This window comes from Cyprinodon tularosa, unplaced genomic scaffold, assembly GCF_016077235.1.
Source record: "Cyprinodon tularosa strain WSP-4 unplaced genomic scaffold, ASM1607723v1 ctg784, whole genome shotgun sequence".
Lineage (NCBI taxonomy): Eukaryota > Metazoa > Chordata > Actinopteri > Cyprinodontiformes > Cyprinodontidae > Cyprinodon > Cyprinodon tularosa.
Window position 1 is genome coordinate 138,818 of NW_024039545.1, and position 16,579 is coordinate 155,396.

The 16,579-nt window shown below is 50.8% G+C and overlaps 2 protein-coding genes across 19 annotated transcripts; one reads left to right on the forward strand and one right to left on the reverse strand.

The window, feature by feature from the left end:
• The first annotated feature begins 408 nt into the window (after positions 1-408).
• ebpl (EBP like) lies at positions 409-7,693 on the forward strand. Of its 17 annotated transcripts, none has more exons than XM_038270945.1 (6): positions 409-443; positions 538-749; positions 785-1,038; positions 6,269-6,338; positions 6,548-6,686; positions 6,953-7,693. In XM_038270945.1, the coding sequence occupies exons 3-6, from the start codon at positions 862-864 to the stop codon at positions 7,200-7,202; spliced, it is 636 nt and encodes a 211-aa protein (XP_038126873.1). In that variant the 5' UTR covers positions 409-443; positions 538-749; positions 785-861; the 3' UTR covers positions 7,203-7,693. The 17 variants fall into 17 exon arrangements, with proteins under 17 accessions (XP_038126873.1, XP_038126867.1, XP_038126865.1 ...); XM_038270939.1 differs by having other exon boundaries at positions 411-631; positions 673-743; positions 826-1,038; XM_038270946.1 differs by having other exon boundaries at positions 412-443; positions 538-631; positions 673-1,038.
• On the reverse strand, positions 7,329-16,488 carry arl11 (ADP-ribosylation factor-like 11). 2 transcript variants are annotated; one of them, XM_038270956.1, is made up of 5 exons: positions 16,287-16,488; positions 10,452-10,517; positions 10,247-10,362; positions 9,992-10,169; positions 7,329-7,552 (listed from the first exon to the last, which is right to left on the reverse strand). In XM_038270956.1, the coding sequence occupies exons 1-5, from the start codon at positions 16,314-16,316 to the stop codon at positions 7,424-7,426; spliced, it is 519 nt and encodes a 172-aa protein (XP_038126884.1). In that variant the 5' UTR covers positions 16,317-16,488; the 3' UTR covers positions 7,329-7,423. The 2 variants fall into 2 exon arrangements, with proteins under 2 accessions (XP_038126884.1, XP_038126883.1); XM_038270955.1 differs by having other exon boundaries at positions 10,452-10,619; positions 16,287-16,318.
• Positions 16,489-16,579: the final 91 nt, after the last annotated feature.

Consider the following 16,579-nt stretch of genomic DNA (forward strand, 5'->3'; position numbering starts at 1 on the left):
TTCTGGTTTTCTGAGGAGCTTCTCAGAAGGAACCCCATGAAACCAGAACTAGGTTCTGGTTTTCTGAGGAGCTTCTCAGAAGGAACCCCATGAAACCAGAACTAGGTTCTGATTTTCTGAGGAGCTTCTCAGAAGGAACCCCATGAAACCAGAACTAGGTTCTGATTTTCTGAGGAGCTTCTCAGTCTTCAGTCTGTAGATCCTCCTTCTAGTAGGTAACTGGTTCCTAAAGGCCTTGTACTTTGGTCCATCCCTCCCTCACTGTGGCCTTCAGCTTTGTCGTGGGAGAGGCAGGAAGGGGGAGGGTCTTCACATCAACCAATAGGAGAGCAGGGGTGGTCTCATCAGACAGAGGAACCAATCAGAGCAGGTGAGGCGGGTTCTCAAACGTCTCCCCACACTGAGAGTCTGAGCACAGTGGGGCCAACCTGCTACAGACGGAGGTGCCTGGGTCCAGTCAGGTTCTGGTTCTGGTTCCAGTCAGACGGAGGTGCCTGGGTCAAGTCAGGTTCTGGTTCAGGTTCCAGTCAGACAGAGGTGCCTGGGTCCAGTCAGGTTCTGGTTCTGGTTACAGTCAGACGGAGGTGCCTGTGTCCAGTCAGGTTCTGGTTCTGGTTCCAGTCAGACGGAGGTGCCTGTGTCCAGTCAGGTTCTGGTTCCAGTCAAACGGAGGTGCCTGGGTCCAGTCAGGTTCTGGTTCTGTTTCCAGTCAGACAGAGGTGCCTGGGTCCAGTCAGGTTCTGGTTCTGGTTCCAGTCAGACGGAGGTGGCTGTGTCCAGTCAGGTTCTGGTTCCAGTCAAACGGAGGTGCCTGGGTCCAGTCAGGTTCTGGTTCTGTTTCTGGTCCCAGTCTGTGGTAGAATGGACTCTGAAGCTCCGCCCATGCTCTCCATGGTCTCCATCTTGTCTCTGGTGGCTTGTGGCCTCCAGCTGGTGGCTGCTGGGCTCCTCACTCACAGGTACGGGGGTCAGAGTTCCCGCATCGACAGATGGATCTTGCTGTGGCTGTTCTATGATGTCATCGTCCACCTGACGCTGGTAGGAGGATGTTCTTCTCCCCTCTGTCGTGGTGTTTTCACTTGGCCTTCCTCCACCTCTTCACTCACTGACCTTTGACCCGTGGCCAGGGTCCTCCTTCTACTCCTTCCTTTTAACCCCTTGTGCTGCACCTGGGTTCTCTTTTAGATCCCTGGCTAAGTTGGAATACCTTAAAACTGTAGTTTCTACTTCCTGTCCCTGTAATTCCTGTTCATACCCCCTGTTCCTAGCTCCCTTTCCTAGTTCCTGTTACTAGCTCCTGTTCCTAGCTCCTGTTCCTAGCTCCTGTTCCTAGCTCCTGTTCCTAGCTCCTGTTCCTAGTTCCTGTTCCTAGCTCCTGTTCCTAGCTCCTGTTCCTAGCCCCTGTTCCTAGCTCCTGTTCCTAGCTCCTGTTCCTAGTTCCTGTTCCTAGCTCCTGTTCCTAGCTCCTGTTCCTAGTTCCTGTTCCTAGCTCCTGTTCCTAGCCCCCTTTCCTAGTTCCTGTTCCTAGCTCCTGTTCCTAGCTCCCTTTCCTAGTTCCTGTTCCTAGCTCCTGTTCCTAGCTCCTGTTCCTAGTTCCTGTTCCTAGCTCCTGTTCCTAGCTCCTGTTCCTAGTTCCTGTCCCTAGCTCCTGTTCCTAACTCCTGTTCCTACCATTCCTGTTCCTAGCTCCTGTTCCTAGCCCCTGTTCCTAGCTCCTGTTCCTAGCTCCTAGCCCCTGGTCCTAGCTCCTGTTCCTAGCTCCTGTTCCTAGCTCCTGTTCCTAGTTCCTGTTCCTGGTTCCTAGCTCCTGTTCCTACCTCCTGTTCCTAGCTCCTGTTCCTAGCACCTGTTCCTAGCTACTGTTCCTAGTTCCTGTTCCTAGCTCCTGTTCCTACCTCCTGTTCCTAGCTCCTGTTCCTAGCTCCTGTTCCTAGCCCCTGTTCCTAGCTCCTGTTCCTACCTCCTGTTCCTAGTTCCTGTTCCTAGCTCCTGTTCCTTACTCCTGTTCCTAGCCCCTGTTCCTAGCTCCTGTTCCTAGCTCCTGTTCCTAGCTCCTGTTCCTAGCTCCTGTTCCTAGCTCCTGTTCCTAGCTCCTGTTCCTAGCTCCTGTTCCTAGCTCCTGTTCCTAGCTCCTGTTCCTAGTTCCTGTTCCTAGCTCCTGTTCCTAGCTCCTGTTCCTAGCTCCTGTTCCTAGCTCCTGTTCCTAGCTCCTGTTCCTAGCACCTGTTCCTACCTCCTGTTCCTAGCTCCTGTTCCTAGCTCCTGTTCCTAGCCCCTGTTCCTAGCTCCTGTTCCTAGCCCCTGTTCCTAGCTCCTGTTCCTAGCTCCTGTTCCTAGCTCCTGTTCCTAGCCCCTGTTCCTAGCTCCTGTTCCTAGCTCCTGTTCCTAGCTCCTGTTCCTAGCTCCTGTTCCTAGCTCCTGTTCCTAGCTCCTGTTCCTAGCCCCTGTTCCTAGCCCCTGTTCCTAGCTCCTGTTCCTAGCTCCTGTTCCTAGCTCCTGTTCCTAGCTCCTGTTCCTAGCTCCTGCTCCTACCTTCCTGTTCCTAGCTCCTGTTCCTAGCTCCTGTTCCTAGCTCCTGTTCCTAGCTCCTACTCCTAGCTCCTGTTCCTAGCCCCTGTTCCTAGCTCCTGTTCCTAGCTCCTGTTCCTAGCCCCTGTTCCTAGCTCCTGTTCCTAGCCCCTGTTCCTACCTCCTGTTCCTAGCTCCTGTTCCTAGCTCCTGTTCCTAGCTCCTGTTCCTAGCTCCTGTTCCTAGCTCCTGTTCCTAGCTCCTGTTTGTACTTCCTGTTCCTAGCTCCTGTTCCTAGCTCCTGTTACTAGCTCCTGTTCTGAGTTCATGTCCCTAACTCCTGTTCCTAACTCCTGTTCCTAGTTCCTGTCCCTAGCCCCTGTTCCTAACTCCTGTTCCTAGCTCCTGTTCCTAGCTCCTGTTCCTAGCTCCTGTTCCTACCTCCTGTTCCTAGCTCCTGTTCCTAGCTCCTGTTCTTAGCTCCTGTTCCTAGCTCCTACTCCTAGCTCCTGTTCCTAGCCCCTGTTCCTAGCTCCTGTTCCTAGCTCCTGTTCCTAGCCCCTGTTCCTAGCTCCTGTTCCTAGCTCCTGTTCCTAGCTCCTGTTCCTAGCCCCTGGTCCTAGCTCCTGTTCCTAGCTCCTGTTCCTACCACCTGTTCCTAGCTTCTGTTCCTAGCTCCTGTTCCTAGCTCCTGTTCCTAGTTCCTGTTCCTAGCTCCTGTTCCTTACTCCTGTTCCTAGCTCCTGTTCCTATCTCCTGTTCCTAGCCCCTGTTCCTAGCTCCTGTTCCTAGCCCCTGTTCCTAGCCCCTGTTCCTAGCTCCTGTTCCTAGCCCCTGTTCCTAGCTCCTGTTCCTAGCTCCTGTTCCTAGCTCCTGTTCCTAGCTCCTGTTCCTAGCTCCTGTTCCTAGCCCCTGTTCCTAGCTCCTGTTCCTAGCTCCTGTTCCTAGTTCCTGTTCCTAGCTCCTGTTCCTAGCTCCTGTTCCTAGCTCCTGTTCCTAGCCCCTGTTCCTAGCTCCTGTTCCTAGCTTCTGTTCCTACCTCCTGTTCCTAGCTCCTGTTCCTAGTTCCTGTTCCTAGCCCCTGTTCCTAGCTCCTGTTCCTAGCCCCTTTTCCTAGCTCCTGTTCCTAGCTCCTGTTCCTAGCTCCTGTTCCTAGCCCCTGTTCCTAGCCCCTGTTCCTAGCTCCTGTTCCTAGCCCCTGTTCCTAGCTCCTGTTCCTAGCTCCTGTTCCTACCTCCTGTTCCTAGCTCCTGTTCCTAGCTCCTGTTCCTAGCTCCTGTTCCTAGCCCCTGTTCCTAGCTCCTGTTCCTAACTCCTGTTCCTAGCTCCTGTTCCTAGCTCCTGTTCCTAGCTCCTGTTCCTAGCTCCTGTTCCTAGCTCCTGTTCCTAGCTCCTGTTCCTAGCTCCTGTTCCTAGCTCCTGTTCCTAGCTCCTGTTCCTAGTTCCTGTTCCTAGCTCCTGTTCCTAACTCCTGTTCCTAGCCCCTGTTCCTAGCTCCTGTTCCTAGCCCCTGTTCCTAGCTCCTGTTCCTAGCTCCTGTTCCTAGCTCCTGTTCCTAGCTCCTGTTCCTAGCTCCTGTTCCTAGCTCCTGTTCCTAGTTCCTGTTCCTAGCTCCTGTTCCTAGCTCCTGTTCCTAGCTCCTGTTCCTAGCTCCTGTTCCTAGCTCCTGTTCCTAGCTCCTGTTCCTAGCTCCTGTTCCTAGCTCCTGTTCCTAGTTCCTGTTCCTAGCTCCTGTTCCTAGCTCCTGTTCCTAGTTCCTGTTCCTAGCCCCTGTTCCTAGCTCCTGTTCCTAGCTCCTGTTCCTAGCTCCTGTTCCTAGCTCCTGTTCCTAGCCCCTGTTCCTAGCTCCTGTTCCTAGCTCCTGTTCCTAGCCCCTGTTCCTAGCTCCTGTTCCTAGCTCCTGTTCCTAGCTCCTGTTCCTAGCTCCTGTTCCTAGCTCCTGTTCCTAGCTCCTGTTCCTAGCCCCTGTTCCTAGCTCCTGTTCCTAGCTCCTGTTCCTAGCTCCTGTTCCTAGCCCCTGTTCCTAGCCCCTGTTCCTAGCTCCTGTTCCTAGCTCCTGTTCCTAGCTCCTGTTCCTAGCCCCTGTTCCTAGCCCCTGTTCCTAGCTCCTGTTCCTAGCTCCTGTTCCTAGCCCCTGTTCCTAGCTCCTGTTCCTAACTCCTGTTCCTAGCTCCTGTTCCTAGCTCCTGTTCCTAGCTCCTGTTCCTAGCTCCTGTTCCTAGCTCCTGTTCCTAGCCCCTGGTCCTAGCTCCTGTTCCTAGCTCCTGTTCCTAGCTCCTGTTCCTACCTCCTGTTCCTAACTCCTGTTCCTAGCTCCTGTTCCTAGCTCCTGTTCCTAGCTCCTGTTCCTAGCTCCTGTTCCTAGTTCCTGTTCCTAGCTCCTATTCTGAGCACCTAGCTCCTGTTCCTAGCCCCTGTTCCTAACTCCTGTTCCTAGCCCCTGTTCCTAGCTCCTGTTCCTAGCTCCTGTTCCTAGCTCCTGTTCCTAGCTCCTGTTCCTAGCTCCTGTTCCTAGCTCCTGTTCCTAGCCCCTGTTCCTAGCTCCTGTTCCTAGCCCCTGTTCCTAGCTCCTGTTCCTAGCTCCTGTTCCTAACTCCTGTTCCCAGTTCATGTCCCTAGCTCCAGTTCCTAACTCCTGTTCCTAGCTCCTGTTCCTAGTTCATGTCCCTAGCTCCTGTTCCTAACTCCTGTTCCGAGCTCCTGTTCCTAACTCCTGTTCCTAGCCCCTGTTCTGAGCTCCTGTTCCTAGCTCCTGTTCATAGCCCCTGTTCCTAGCTCCTGTTCCTAACTCCTGTTCCTAGCTCCTGTTCCTAGCTCCTGTTCCTAGCCCCTGTTCCTAGCCCCTGTTCCTAGCCCCTGTTCCTAGCTCCTGTTCCTAGCCCCTGTTCCTAGCCCCTGTTCCTAGCTCCTGTTCCTAGCTCCTGTTCCTAGCTCCTGTTCCTAGCTCCTGTTCCTAGCTCCTGTTCCTAGCTCCTGTTCCTAGCCCCTGTTCCTAGCTCCTGTTCCTAGCCCCTGTTCCTAGCTCCTGTTCCTAGCTCCTGTTCCTAGCTCCTGTTCATAGCCCCTGTTCTGAGCTCCTGTTCCTAACTCCTGTTCATAGCCCCTGTTCCTAGCTCCTGTTCCTAGCTCCTGTTCCTAGCCCCTGGTCCTAGCCCCTGTTCCTAGCCCCTGTTCCTAGCTCCTGTTACTAGCTCCTGTTCCTAGCCCCTGTTCCTAGCCCCTGTTCCTAGCTCCTGTTCCTAGCTCCTGTTCCTAGCCCCTGTTCCTAGCTCCTGTTCCTAGCCCCTGTTCCTAGCTCCTGTTCCTAGCCCCTGTTCCTAGCTCCTGGTCCTAGCCCCTGTTCCTAGTTCCTGTTCCTAGCTCCTGTTCCTACCTCCTGTTCCTAGCTCCTGTTCCTAGCCCCTGTTCCTAGCTCCTGTTCCTATCAGTCATGTCCATGGCGCGTGTTTTGGATGTTTTTTAGACTGCTGTGCTGAACTTCCCTTGGAGTTTCTGTGCTGCTTTGAAGGTCTGTCTGTTAGTCTTCATGAGCCTGAACCATCCTTAGCAACAATGATGTTACGGAGCAGCACCTCCATATCCCAGGTAGAGTCTTTTCTTCAGGTGAACTGTGTTCAGAGGAAGGACATCTGACCTGCTCTACGGTGACTAGATCTAGTTAAACTGTTTAGACCTTCATATCTGGAGGACATCTGCTAATGAGACCCAGACATGAGACACCAAGGTCAGGAAATTTTGACTGACTGCCTTCTGTCCCCAGGAGGGTCCATTTGTCTACATGTCTCTGGTTGGGACGGTGGAGACGTCTGAAGGTCCTCTGGCTGAACTCTGTGAGTCTTCTACCCATGTTTGTGCTGCTTTTATTCAGTCATTCAGCAAACAGCCAATCAGAGAGCTGTACTCAGTATTACAGAGACGCCTTCACTTTATCTCCCTACACCAGAGTACCGCTGCCCTGTGGTACTATCATACTACTTCAGTGCTTTATCATCTCAGCTCTGCTCTAGGAACCTACGTGTCTCACGTGTCTCACCTGTAGGGAAGGAGTACGGTAAAGCAGACCGTCGCTGGTTAGTTTCTGACCCCACCATCGTCTCCTTGGAGATCCTGACGGTCGTCCTGGGCTCCCTGCTGGCTCTACTTCTGATACATGCAGTACTCAAGGACAAGTACTACAGGTAGTACTATAGAATATCGCATCCTACTGTAGTAACACAGGTCCAACTACTAAAGGTGAATAGTACCGTCTCTCACCCTACTGAGAGAAGGCAGGTCAATGAACAGACTTTCCTTCCTTGAGTCTCAAACCATGCAGAGTCAAATTGACCCTTTTTTAAGTCATTCTGACCGAAAATTACCCTTGTACCCACACTGACCCCTACTGAAGAATGTTGACCCTTATTGACCCATTCTGAACCGTTCTGACCAATGCAATGTTTCTCAGACACTTCCTGCAGATCACTCTGTGCGTGTGCGAGCTGTACGGCGGCTGGATGACGTTCTGTCCTGATTGGCTGTTGGGAAGTCCTCACCTAAACACCTCCAACCCGCTCTACCTCTGGATCTACCTGGTGTTTTTTAATGGACTCTGGGTGCTGGTTCCGATCCTGCTGCTGGTCCAATCCTGGTTTGTTCTAAAGGGTCTGCATGGAGTCAGAGGAGACAGCACCTCCTCCCACAGGAAGAAACTGTAGAGACCAGCAGGTGATCCGCATCAGAACCTTCAGGCTCCCAATGTTTGAGCTGATCAGAGATTTCTGGCTCTGATCGGGTCGGACTGATGTAGTTCGGTATCAGGATGGACTAATCAGACGCTTGGATCATCACTAAAACCTTTATTAAACATCATCTCTATAAATAAAACCAATGGCTCAAGGGATCCTGTCCTGCAGAACCAGAACTCTTCCTCCTCCTCTCAGGCCCTCTTGATCATCTTGGCGACCGCCTTGAAGGCTTGGCCCAGACCCAGTCCCTGGGTGGCGCTGCAGGCCTGGATCTCCCACAGCCTGTCTTTGATGTTGGGCAGGTCCAACTTGGTGGAGACCTGAGGAGAAGATGGAGCATCTGTTAATGTTCTGCAGAGGAAACACGTTGGTCCAACTGGTTATACTGCTCCACTCTGTCCGACAGAACCTTGGAAAGCAGAATCTGATTAATAAAATCAGTCTTTGAGGACAAAAAGCAATCAGTGACGTCTACATTTCTGTTTATCTGACTTCTTCCGGCATCCCGGATCTGGTTACTATTTTTCTATTAAAAACTGGGAAGAACCACAAAGACCAGATTAGCTTTGGACCCCAGCAGGTTCTCCTGTGGTTCCACAGCCTAACCTGCATTCAGTAGGAGGTATCACTCCAGCTCGGTGATTTCACCTGCGGTCGGTAGGAGGTATCGCTCCAGCTCGGTGATTCCTCCTGCCATCAGTAGGAGGTATCGCTCCAGCTCGGTGATTTCACCTGCGGTCGGTAGGAGGTATCGCTCCAGCTCGGTGATTTCACCTGCGGTCGGTAGGAGGTATCGCTCCAGCTCGGTGATTCCTCCTGCCATCAGTAGGAGGTATCGCTCCAGCTTGGTGATTCCACCTGCCATCGGTAGGAGGTATCGCTCAAGCTCGGTGATTTCACCTGCGGTCGGTAGGAGGTATCGCTCCAGCTCGGTGATTCCTCCTGCCATCAGTAGGAGGTATCGCTCCAACTCGGTGATTCCTCCTGCCATCAGTAGGAGGTATCGCTCCAGCTCGCTGATTCCTCCTGCCATCGGTAGGAGGTATAGCTCCAGCTCGCTGATTCCTCCTGCCATCGGTAGGAGGTATCGCTCCGGCTCGGTGATTCCTCCTGCCATCAGTAGGAGGTATCGCTCCAGCTCGCTGATTCCTCCTGCCATCGGTAGGAGGTATCGCTCCAGCTCGCTGATTCCTCCTGCCATCGGTAGGAGGTATAGCTCCAGCTCGGTGATTCCTCCTGCCATCAGTAGGAGGTATCGCTCCAGCTCGCTGATTCCTCCTGCCATCGGTAGGAGGTATCGCTCCAGCTCGGTGATTCCTCCTGCCATCAGTAGGAGGTATCGCTCCAGCTCGGTGATTTCACCTGCGGTCGGTAGGAGGTATCGCTCCAGCTCGGTGATTTCACCTGCGGTCGGTAGGAGGTATCGCTCCAGCTCGGTGATTCCTCCTGCCATCAGTAGGAGGTATCGCTCCAGCTTGGTGATTCCACCTGCCATCGGTAGGAGGTATCGCTCCAGCTCGGTGATTTCACCTGCGGTCGGTAGGAGGTATCGCTCCAGCTCGGTGATTCCTCCTGCCATCAGTAGGAGGTATCGCTCCAACTCGGTGATTCCTCCTGCCATCAGTAGGAGGTATCGCTCCAGCTCGCTGATTCCTCCTGCCATCGGTAGGAGGTATAGCTCCAGCTCGCTGATTCCTCCTGCCATCGGTAGGAGGTATCGCTCCGGCTCGGTGATTCCTCCTGCCATCAGTAGGAGGTATCGCTCCAGCTCGCTGATTCCTCCTGCCATCGGTAGGAGGTATCGCTCCAGCTCGCTGATTCCTCCTGCCATCGGTAGGAGGTATAGCTCCAGCTCGGTGATTCCTCCTGCCATCAGTAGGAGGTATCGCTCCAGCTCGCTGATTCCTCCTGCCATCGGTAGGAGGTATCGCTCCAGCTCGCTGATTCCTCCTGCCATCGGTAGGAGGCTCGCTCCGGCTCGGTGATTCCTCCTGCCATCAGTAGGAGGTATCGCTCCAACTCGGTGATTCCTCCTGCCATCAGTAGGAGGTATCGCTCCAGCTCGCTGATTCCTCCTGCCATTGGTAGGAGGTATCGCTCCGGCTCGGTGATTCCTCCTGCCATCAGTAGGAGGTATCGCTCCAACTCGGTGATTCCTCCTGCCATCAGTAGGAGGTATCGCTCCAGCTCGCTGATTCCTCCTGCCGTCGGTAGGAGGTATCGCTCAAGTTCGGTGATTCCTTCTGCCGTCGGTAGGAGGTATCGCTCCAGCTTGATGATTCCTCCTGCCATCAGTAGGAGGTATCGCTCAAGCTCAGTGATTCCTTCTGCCGTCGGTAGGAGGTATCGCTCCAGATCGGTGATTCCTCCTGCCGTCGGTAGGAGGTATCGCTCCAGCTCGGTGATTCCTCCTGCCGTCAGTAGGAGGTATCGCTCAAGCTCGGTGATTCCTCCTGCCATCTGTAGGAGGTATCGCTCCTGCCATCAGTAGGAGGTATCGCTCAAGCTCAGTGATTCCTTCTGCCGTCGGTAGGAGGTATCGCTCCAGCTCAATGATTCCATCTGCCGTCAGTAGGAGGTATCGCAGGTTTTCTCAGACTTTATTGATTTCCATCATAAGCTGGATCAGTTAATCATTTGGTTGGTTAAATCTGGTTAAATCTGGTTGGTTCTGTATGACCATCTGACTGACGTTTTTCTAGACACATTGATTCGGTTCGATCTGTGAAGACCCAAACAGTGGTCTGAGTTTTTCGTACCTCACGTATGTTCATGGCATTGGGCAGGTCCTTCTTGTTAGCTAGAACCATTAGAGGAACACCTCGCAGCCTCTCGTCACTGAGGATGCTCTTCAGAGCCTTGTGGGCTTCTGGCATCCGCGCTGCATCACTGCTATCCACCACGAACACCAGAGCCTTGCAATCATCCAGGTAGTACCTGCAAAAGCCTCACATGTTATCTCTGCAGTTAGTTGGTCTGTAGATCAGGTGTTCGGGGCAGTTTTCTTTACTTACTTCCAGTTGGGTCTCATGCTCTTCTGTCCTCCAACATCCCACACCGTCAGAGACGTCTTCTTATCTAGATCAAGATTTCCCACGTTGAAGCCAACAGTGGGAGATGTGTTCACTATCTGAGTGGACAAACAGTCTCATCAAAACGCCTGGAAGCTGTGGGTCCAGCTGATCTGATGAGGTCAGAAGGTTCTAACAGGACACTCACCTGTCCTGTAAGCTGCTTGGCACACAAAGTGGACTTTCCTGCAGAGTCCAGACCCATGACGATCACCTGGACACATCAGGACAGGTTAATATACACAGCAGCCTGTTGGTTCTGGTTCTGATGCTGAAGTTCTTCACCCTGGTCAGAACCGTGATCTACCAGCTGGGTCTGGACCGAGACACTGAACCTCAGTTCTAAGGGATCCAGACCAGGTGTAGCCAGAGACCTATCAGAAACAGGCCAGTCACATGGAAAGGACTATTACTGGTACCGTGACCAGTGCTGATTCTGAAGCTGTAACCAGTACCAACTGGTCTGGGTTACAGTAGAAAACATTTAGCAGCAACGAGAGAACACAGGGTAGGGCAGAATCTGAGGTTCTAAACCATGAAGCTCTTAATGGTTCTTGGCTCTTAATGGTTCTTGGCCGTTTAGTTCCTGTTCTCCTCAGCGGTAGAAAAGAAAGAGTTGGTTCTTTAATCCAGAGCTGAAAACTGAACTTAGCTGCTGGTCCGACATATGAAGGAACAGTTAGAACCCAGGTTTGTTTATTTAGTTCCTTCACTGATAAAGACAATAACCCCAAACTTCCAGAAGCTTCTCCTGTAGGTTCTCTGCAGGTTCCTGCACACAAAGGCTCCAATTCATGGGCTGCGTCTTTCAAGGACGCGGTCTACCTGGACTGGATCCTTTCAGGTCTGGGAAAATAAGGAGACCTGAAGAGTTTTTGCCGTGGATTCAAACAGGTCCAATAAACTGTTTGTTTAGTTATTTCTTCTTTATTATAAAGTGAACAAAGACTACATTAACAAGAATCCAGAGTGGAATAAAGGTTCCAACAGCCGGGAGCAGGAACTAATCAAATCAAATGTAATGATAGAAACCTTAGTCAGTTAAATAACCTGCTGCTGTCATTCTGCACATCTCTGATGTTGCTGCTATTTTTAAATTACTGTAAAAATGTCCATAGCTGCATATTGGTTATTTATTCTCCAGTTTTATATTGTTAAAATACTTTACAGTATTTTATTGTTTATATTTTAACTCTTCCCTATTTTGTTATTCTGATACATTTGTTTTACTATTTTCTATATATTTTTTCTGCTATAAACACCAGAATTACCCCATTGTGGGACAATAAAGAGATTTTCTATTCTATTCTATAAAAGGGGTAGAAAGATATAAGCTTGCTTGGTCTGGCAATGAATCCTGGGTAAACCGAGGCTACAGAGGATACAGCGGACCTTCGAATCTGGCCTTCAGATGCAGCCCATAAATTCCAACAGAGCCATAGTCTGCTCCTGAGGACTGACCCTGTACCATCCCACAGAGAACGTGGGAGTCCATCTTGGTGGTAGATGTCTCAGGGAAGCCTCTGAGGGCCCCAGTCTGGGGCCCATAGCCTCTGAGGGCCCCAGCTGTTCTGGACCCCCATGGGTTCTGCGGTTCCCTCTCCATCAGATGTTTGTAACTCAGCAGTAACTGACTGTGATGTTCTTGACCTCGTTCTCTGTGGGAACCTCTGATCGCTCACTTCTGCATCGAGAACATTGACTAGTAACCCCCCCCCATGAGCAGAAGTTCCTTCAGTATTCCCAGTATTTCCAGTGGAACCAGTTCTAAGGGGCGTCGGCCCAAGTTCGCCCTCTATGGAACGGCTTGTAGAGGCGCTGCTGATCTGATCTTCTACTCTTCACCGTGTGACTCTGTGAACACGTTTCTGGTTCTGTCATGTCGACTCGAACCGTCAGACCCCAGACTACAACCAGGGATGAGGTCCACACCCCCAGCTTGGCTTTAGGTCAAAGGTGAAAGGTTTTTCCTCTCCACTGTCACCATGTGCTCATTCAGGTGATCTGGATGCAATCAGCCGGTTTCCTTAGCAACCTTTGATCCAATCAGGACGGTCTGATTGGATCTTCTCTGGAGGGGTGATCAGGTGACCCTAGTAGCTGATGAAGGACTGAGCTCAGCTAGAAGCTGTTCTGGTTCTGATTGGGTTCAGATCTTCAACAGGGGGCCCACGACCCCTAGAGGATCCACATAGGTACTGCATGGGGGTGGTGAAAGTTTTGGTTGATTAGCCTTTTTTTATATTCCCCCCCTGCACTAATTTAAATGTCTTTAAATCCACATGAACATGAATCCAACAGACTGCAGTAAACAGATAAATGGAGGCAGAAGATGTCTTTCAGTCATCAATGCTCACATTCAGAGACACACATCAAGCTGGGAACCGTTTCATTCACAACACCTGTCCCATCAACCAGGAATCAGAAATACTTTAATAATCCCAGGGAGGGATTACTTTAGTTACATTACTCCATCTGTAATAGAGTGACTATAGGACCAGTTTGATAGAACACTATTTCATAGAATATCTATAATCAGCGGGTCCCGCTCCATTTAACCATCAGTTTGGGGTCCATAGCCTGAAAAAAACATTGAAGACCCCTGATCTAGATGTCAATGCTCCAACACACCTGGGTCCAATAATCAGGTGATCAGTAGGATTCTAGAGGCCTGGCTGCAGACTAAGGAGGTCCTTCAGATGTTTGGGTCAGTCTACAAGGACCAGACCTCCTGGAATAGAACCAAGGAGCCCTGGTTTGGGTCATCCGTGTATCTGACCTTAAGCCTCAGCAGAATTTTAAGGGATTGACCTGGTTCGGTTCCAGTCCAGCGGGTCAGCGGATCCAGATAAATGTCAGGAGGTCAGCGGATCCAGATTAATGTCAGGAGGTCAGAGAATCAAGATTAATGTCAGGAGGTCAGCGGATCCAGATTAATGTCGGGAGGTCAGAGAATCAAGATTAATGTCAGGAGGTCAGCGGATCCAGATTAATGTCAGGAGGTCAGAGAATCAAGATTAATGTCAGGAGGTCAGCGGATCCAGATTAATGTCAGGAGGTCAGAGAATCCAGATTAATGTCAGAAGGTCAGAGAATCAAGATTAATGTCAGGAGGTCAGCGGATCCAGATTAATGTCGGGAGGTCAGTGGATCAAGAATAATATCAGGAGGTCAGTGGATCCAGATTAATGTCAGGAGGTAAGCGGATCCAGATTAATGTCGGGAGGTCAGTGGATCAAGAATAATATCAGGAGGTCAGCGGATCCAGATTAATGTCAGGAGGTCAGCGGATCCAGATTAATGTCAGGAGGTCAGAGAATCAAGATTAATGTCAGGAGGTCAGCGGATCCAGATTAATGTCGGGAGGTCAGTGGATCAAGAATAATATCAGGAGGTCAGTGGATCCAGATTAATGTCAGGAGGTCAGCGGATCCAGATTAATGTCGGGAGGTCAGTGGATCAAGAATAATATCAGGAGGTCAGCGGATCCAGATTAATGTCAGGAGGTCAGCAGATCCAGATTAATGTCAGGAGGTCAGCGGATCCAGATTAATGTCGGGAGGTCAGAGAATCCAGATTAATGTCGGGAGGTCAGAGAATCCAGATTAATGTCAGGAGGTCAGTGGATCCAGATTAATGTCAGGAGGTCAGCGGATCCAGATTAATGTCGGGAGGTCAGAGAATCCAGATTAATGTCAGGAGGTCAGCGGATCCAGATTAATGTCAGGAGGTCAGCGGATCCAGATTAATGTCAGGAGGTCAGCGGATCAAGAATAATATCAGGAGGTCAGCGGATCCAGATTAATGTCAGGAGGTCAGTGGATCAAGAATAATATCGGGAGGTCAGCGGATCCAGATTAATGTCGGGAGGTCAGATAATCCAGATTAATGTCAGGAGGTCAGCGGATCCAGATTAATGTCAGGAGGTCAGTGGATCCAGATTAATGTCAGGAGGTCAGTGGATCAAGAATAATATCAGGAGGTCAGCGGATCCAGATTAATGTCAGGAGGTCAGCGGATCCAGATTAATGTCAGGAGGTCAGCGGATCCAGATTAATGTCAGGAGGTCAGAGAATCCAGATTAATGTCAGGAGGTCAGTGGATCCAGATTAATGTCAGGAGGTCAGCGGATGCAGATTAATGTCAGGAGGTCAGAGAATCAAGATTAATGTCAGGAGGTCAGCGGATCCAGATTAATGTCGGGAGGTCAGAGAATCAAGATTAATGTCAGGAGGTCAGCGGATCCAGATTAATGTCAGGAGGTCAGAGAATCAAGATTAATGTCAGGAGGTCAGCGGATCCAGATTAATGTCAGGAGGTCAGAGAATCCAGATTAATGTCAGAAGGTCAGAGAATCAAGATTAATGTCAGGAGGTCAGCGGATCCAGATTAATGTCGGGAGGTCAGTGGATCAAGAATAATATCAGGAGGTCAGTGGATCCAGATTAATGTCAGGAGGTAAGCGGATCCAGATTAATGTCGGGAGGTCAGTGGATCAAGAATAATATCAGGAGGTCAGCGGATCCAGATTAATGTCAGGAGGTCAGCGGATCCAGATTAATGTCAGGAGGTCAGAGAATCAAGATTAATGTCAGGAGGTCAGCGGATCCAGATTAATGTCGGGAGGTCAGTGGATCAAGAATAATATCAGGAGGTCAGTGGATCCAGATTAATGTCAGGAGGTCAGCGGATCCAGATTAATGTCGGGAGGTCAGTGGATCAAGAATAATATCAGGAGGTCAGCGGATCCAGATTAATGTCAGGAGGTCAGCAGATCCAGATTAATGTCAGGAGGTCAGCGGATCCAGATTAATGTCGGGAGGTCAGTGGATCAAGAATAATATCAGGAGGTCAGCGGATCCAGATTAATGTCAGGAGGTCAGCAGATCCAGATTAATGTCAGGAGGTCAGCAGATCCAGATTAATGTCGGGAGGTCAGAGAATCCAGATTAATGTCGGGAGGTCAGAGAATCCAGATTAATGTCAGGAGGTCAGCGGATCCAGATTAATGTCAGGAGGTCAGCGGATCCAGATTAATGTCGGGAGGTCAGAGAATCCAGATTAATGTCAGGAGGTCAGCGGATCCAGATTAATGTCAGGAGGTCAGCGGATCCAGATTAATGTCAGGAGGTCAGCGGATCAAGAATAATATCAGGAGGTCAGCGGATCCAGATTAATGTCAGGAGGTCAGTGGATCAAGAATAATATCGGGAGGTCAGCGGATCCAGATTAATGTCGGGAGGTCAGCGGATCCAGATTAATGTCGGGAGGTCAGCGGATCCAGATTAATGTCGGGAGGTCAGCGGATCCAGATTAATGTCAGGAGGTCAGAGAATCCAGATTAATGTCAGGAGGTCAGCGGATCCAGATTAATGTCAGGAGGTCAGCGGATCCAGATGAATGTCAGGAGGTCAGAGAATCCAGATTAATGTCAGAAGGTCAGCGGATCCAGATGAATGTCAGGAGGTCAGCGGATCCAGATTAATGTCAGGAGGTCAGCGGATCCAGATGAATGTCAGGAGGTCAGAGAATCCAGATTAATGTCAGGAGGTCAGAGAATCCAGATTAATGTCAGAAGGTCAGCGGATCCAGATGAATGTCAGGAGGTCAGTGGATCCAGATGAATGTCAGGAGGTCAGCGGATCCAGATTAATGTCAGGAGGTCAGCGGATCCAGATGAATGTCAGGAGGTCAGAGAATCCAGATTAATGTCAGGAGGTCAGCGGATCCAGATTAATGTCAGGAGGTCAGTGGATCCAGATTAATGTCAGGAGGTCAGAGAATCCAGATTAATGTCGGGTTGAATGCAGACTGTGGAACATGGTCATAGTTTCCAGGGAGAACCCCTAAAGTTCCACAGCATCTAGCTGATTCAGGTCATATAGTGATTCCAGTCCTTCCAGGTCCAGTAATTTGGTTTTCCCCAGCATCAGTACCCAGTTTCATCAGAATCCAATCAACAAACAGAAGCAGAGGAACTCACCTGAGAAGACTTGCAGCTGCTCTGACCCATCTCTGTCTGCTGTTTGGTTCTGACTGATTGTCCTCCAGGTGTGGCAGGCCCTTTGGTCTGGGCCAATAGCAGCCCTCCCAGCAGGTCATGTGACCAGCAGCAGGTCTGGCAGCATTCCTGCTGCAGGAGCAGCTCAGGCACACCAGACCAACTGGAGGAACCGGCCCAGAACAAGAAAACCAGGAGCTAATGGCACACACACACACACACACACACACACACACACACACACACACACACACACACACACACACACACACACA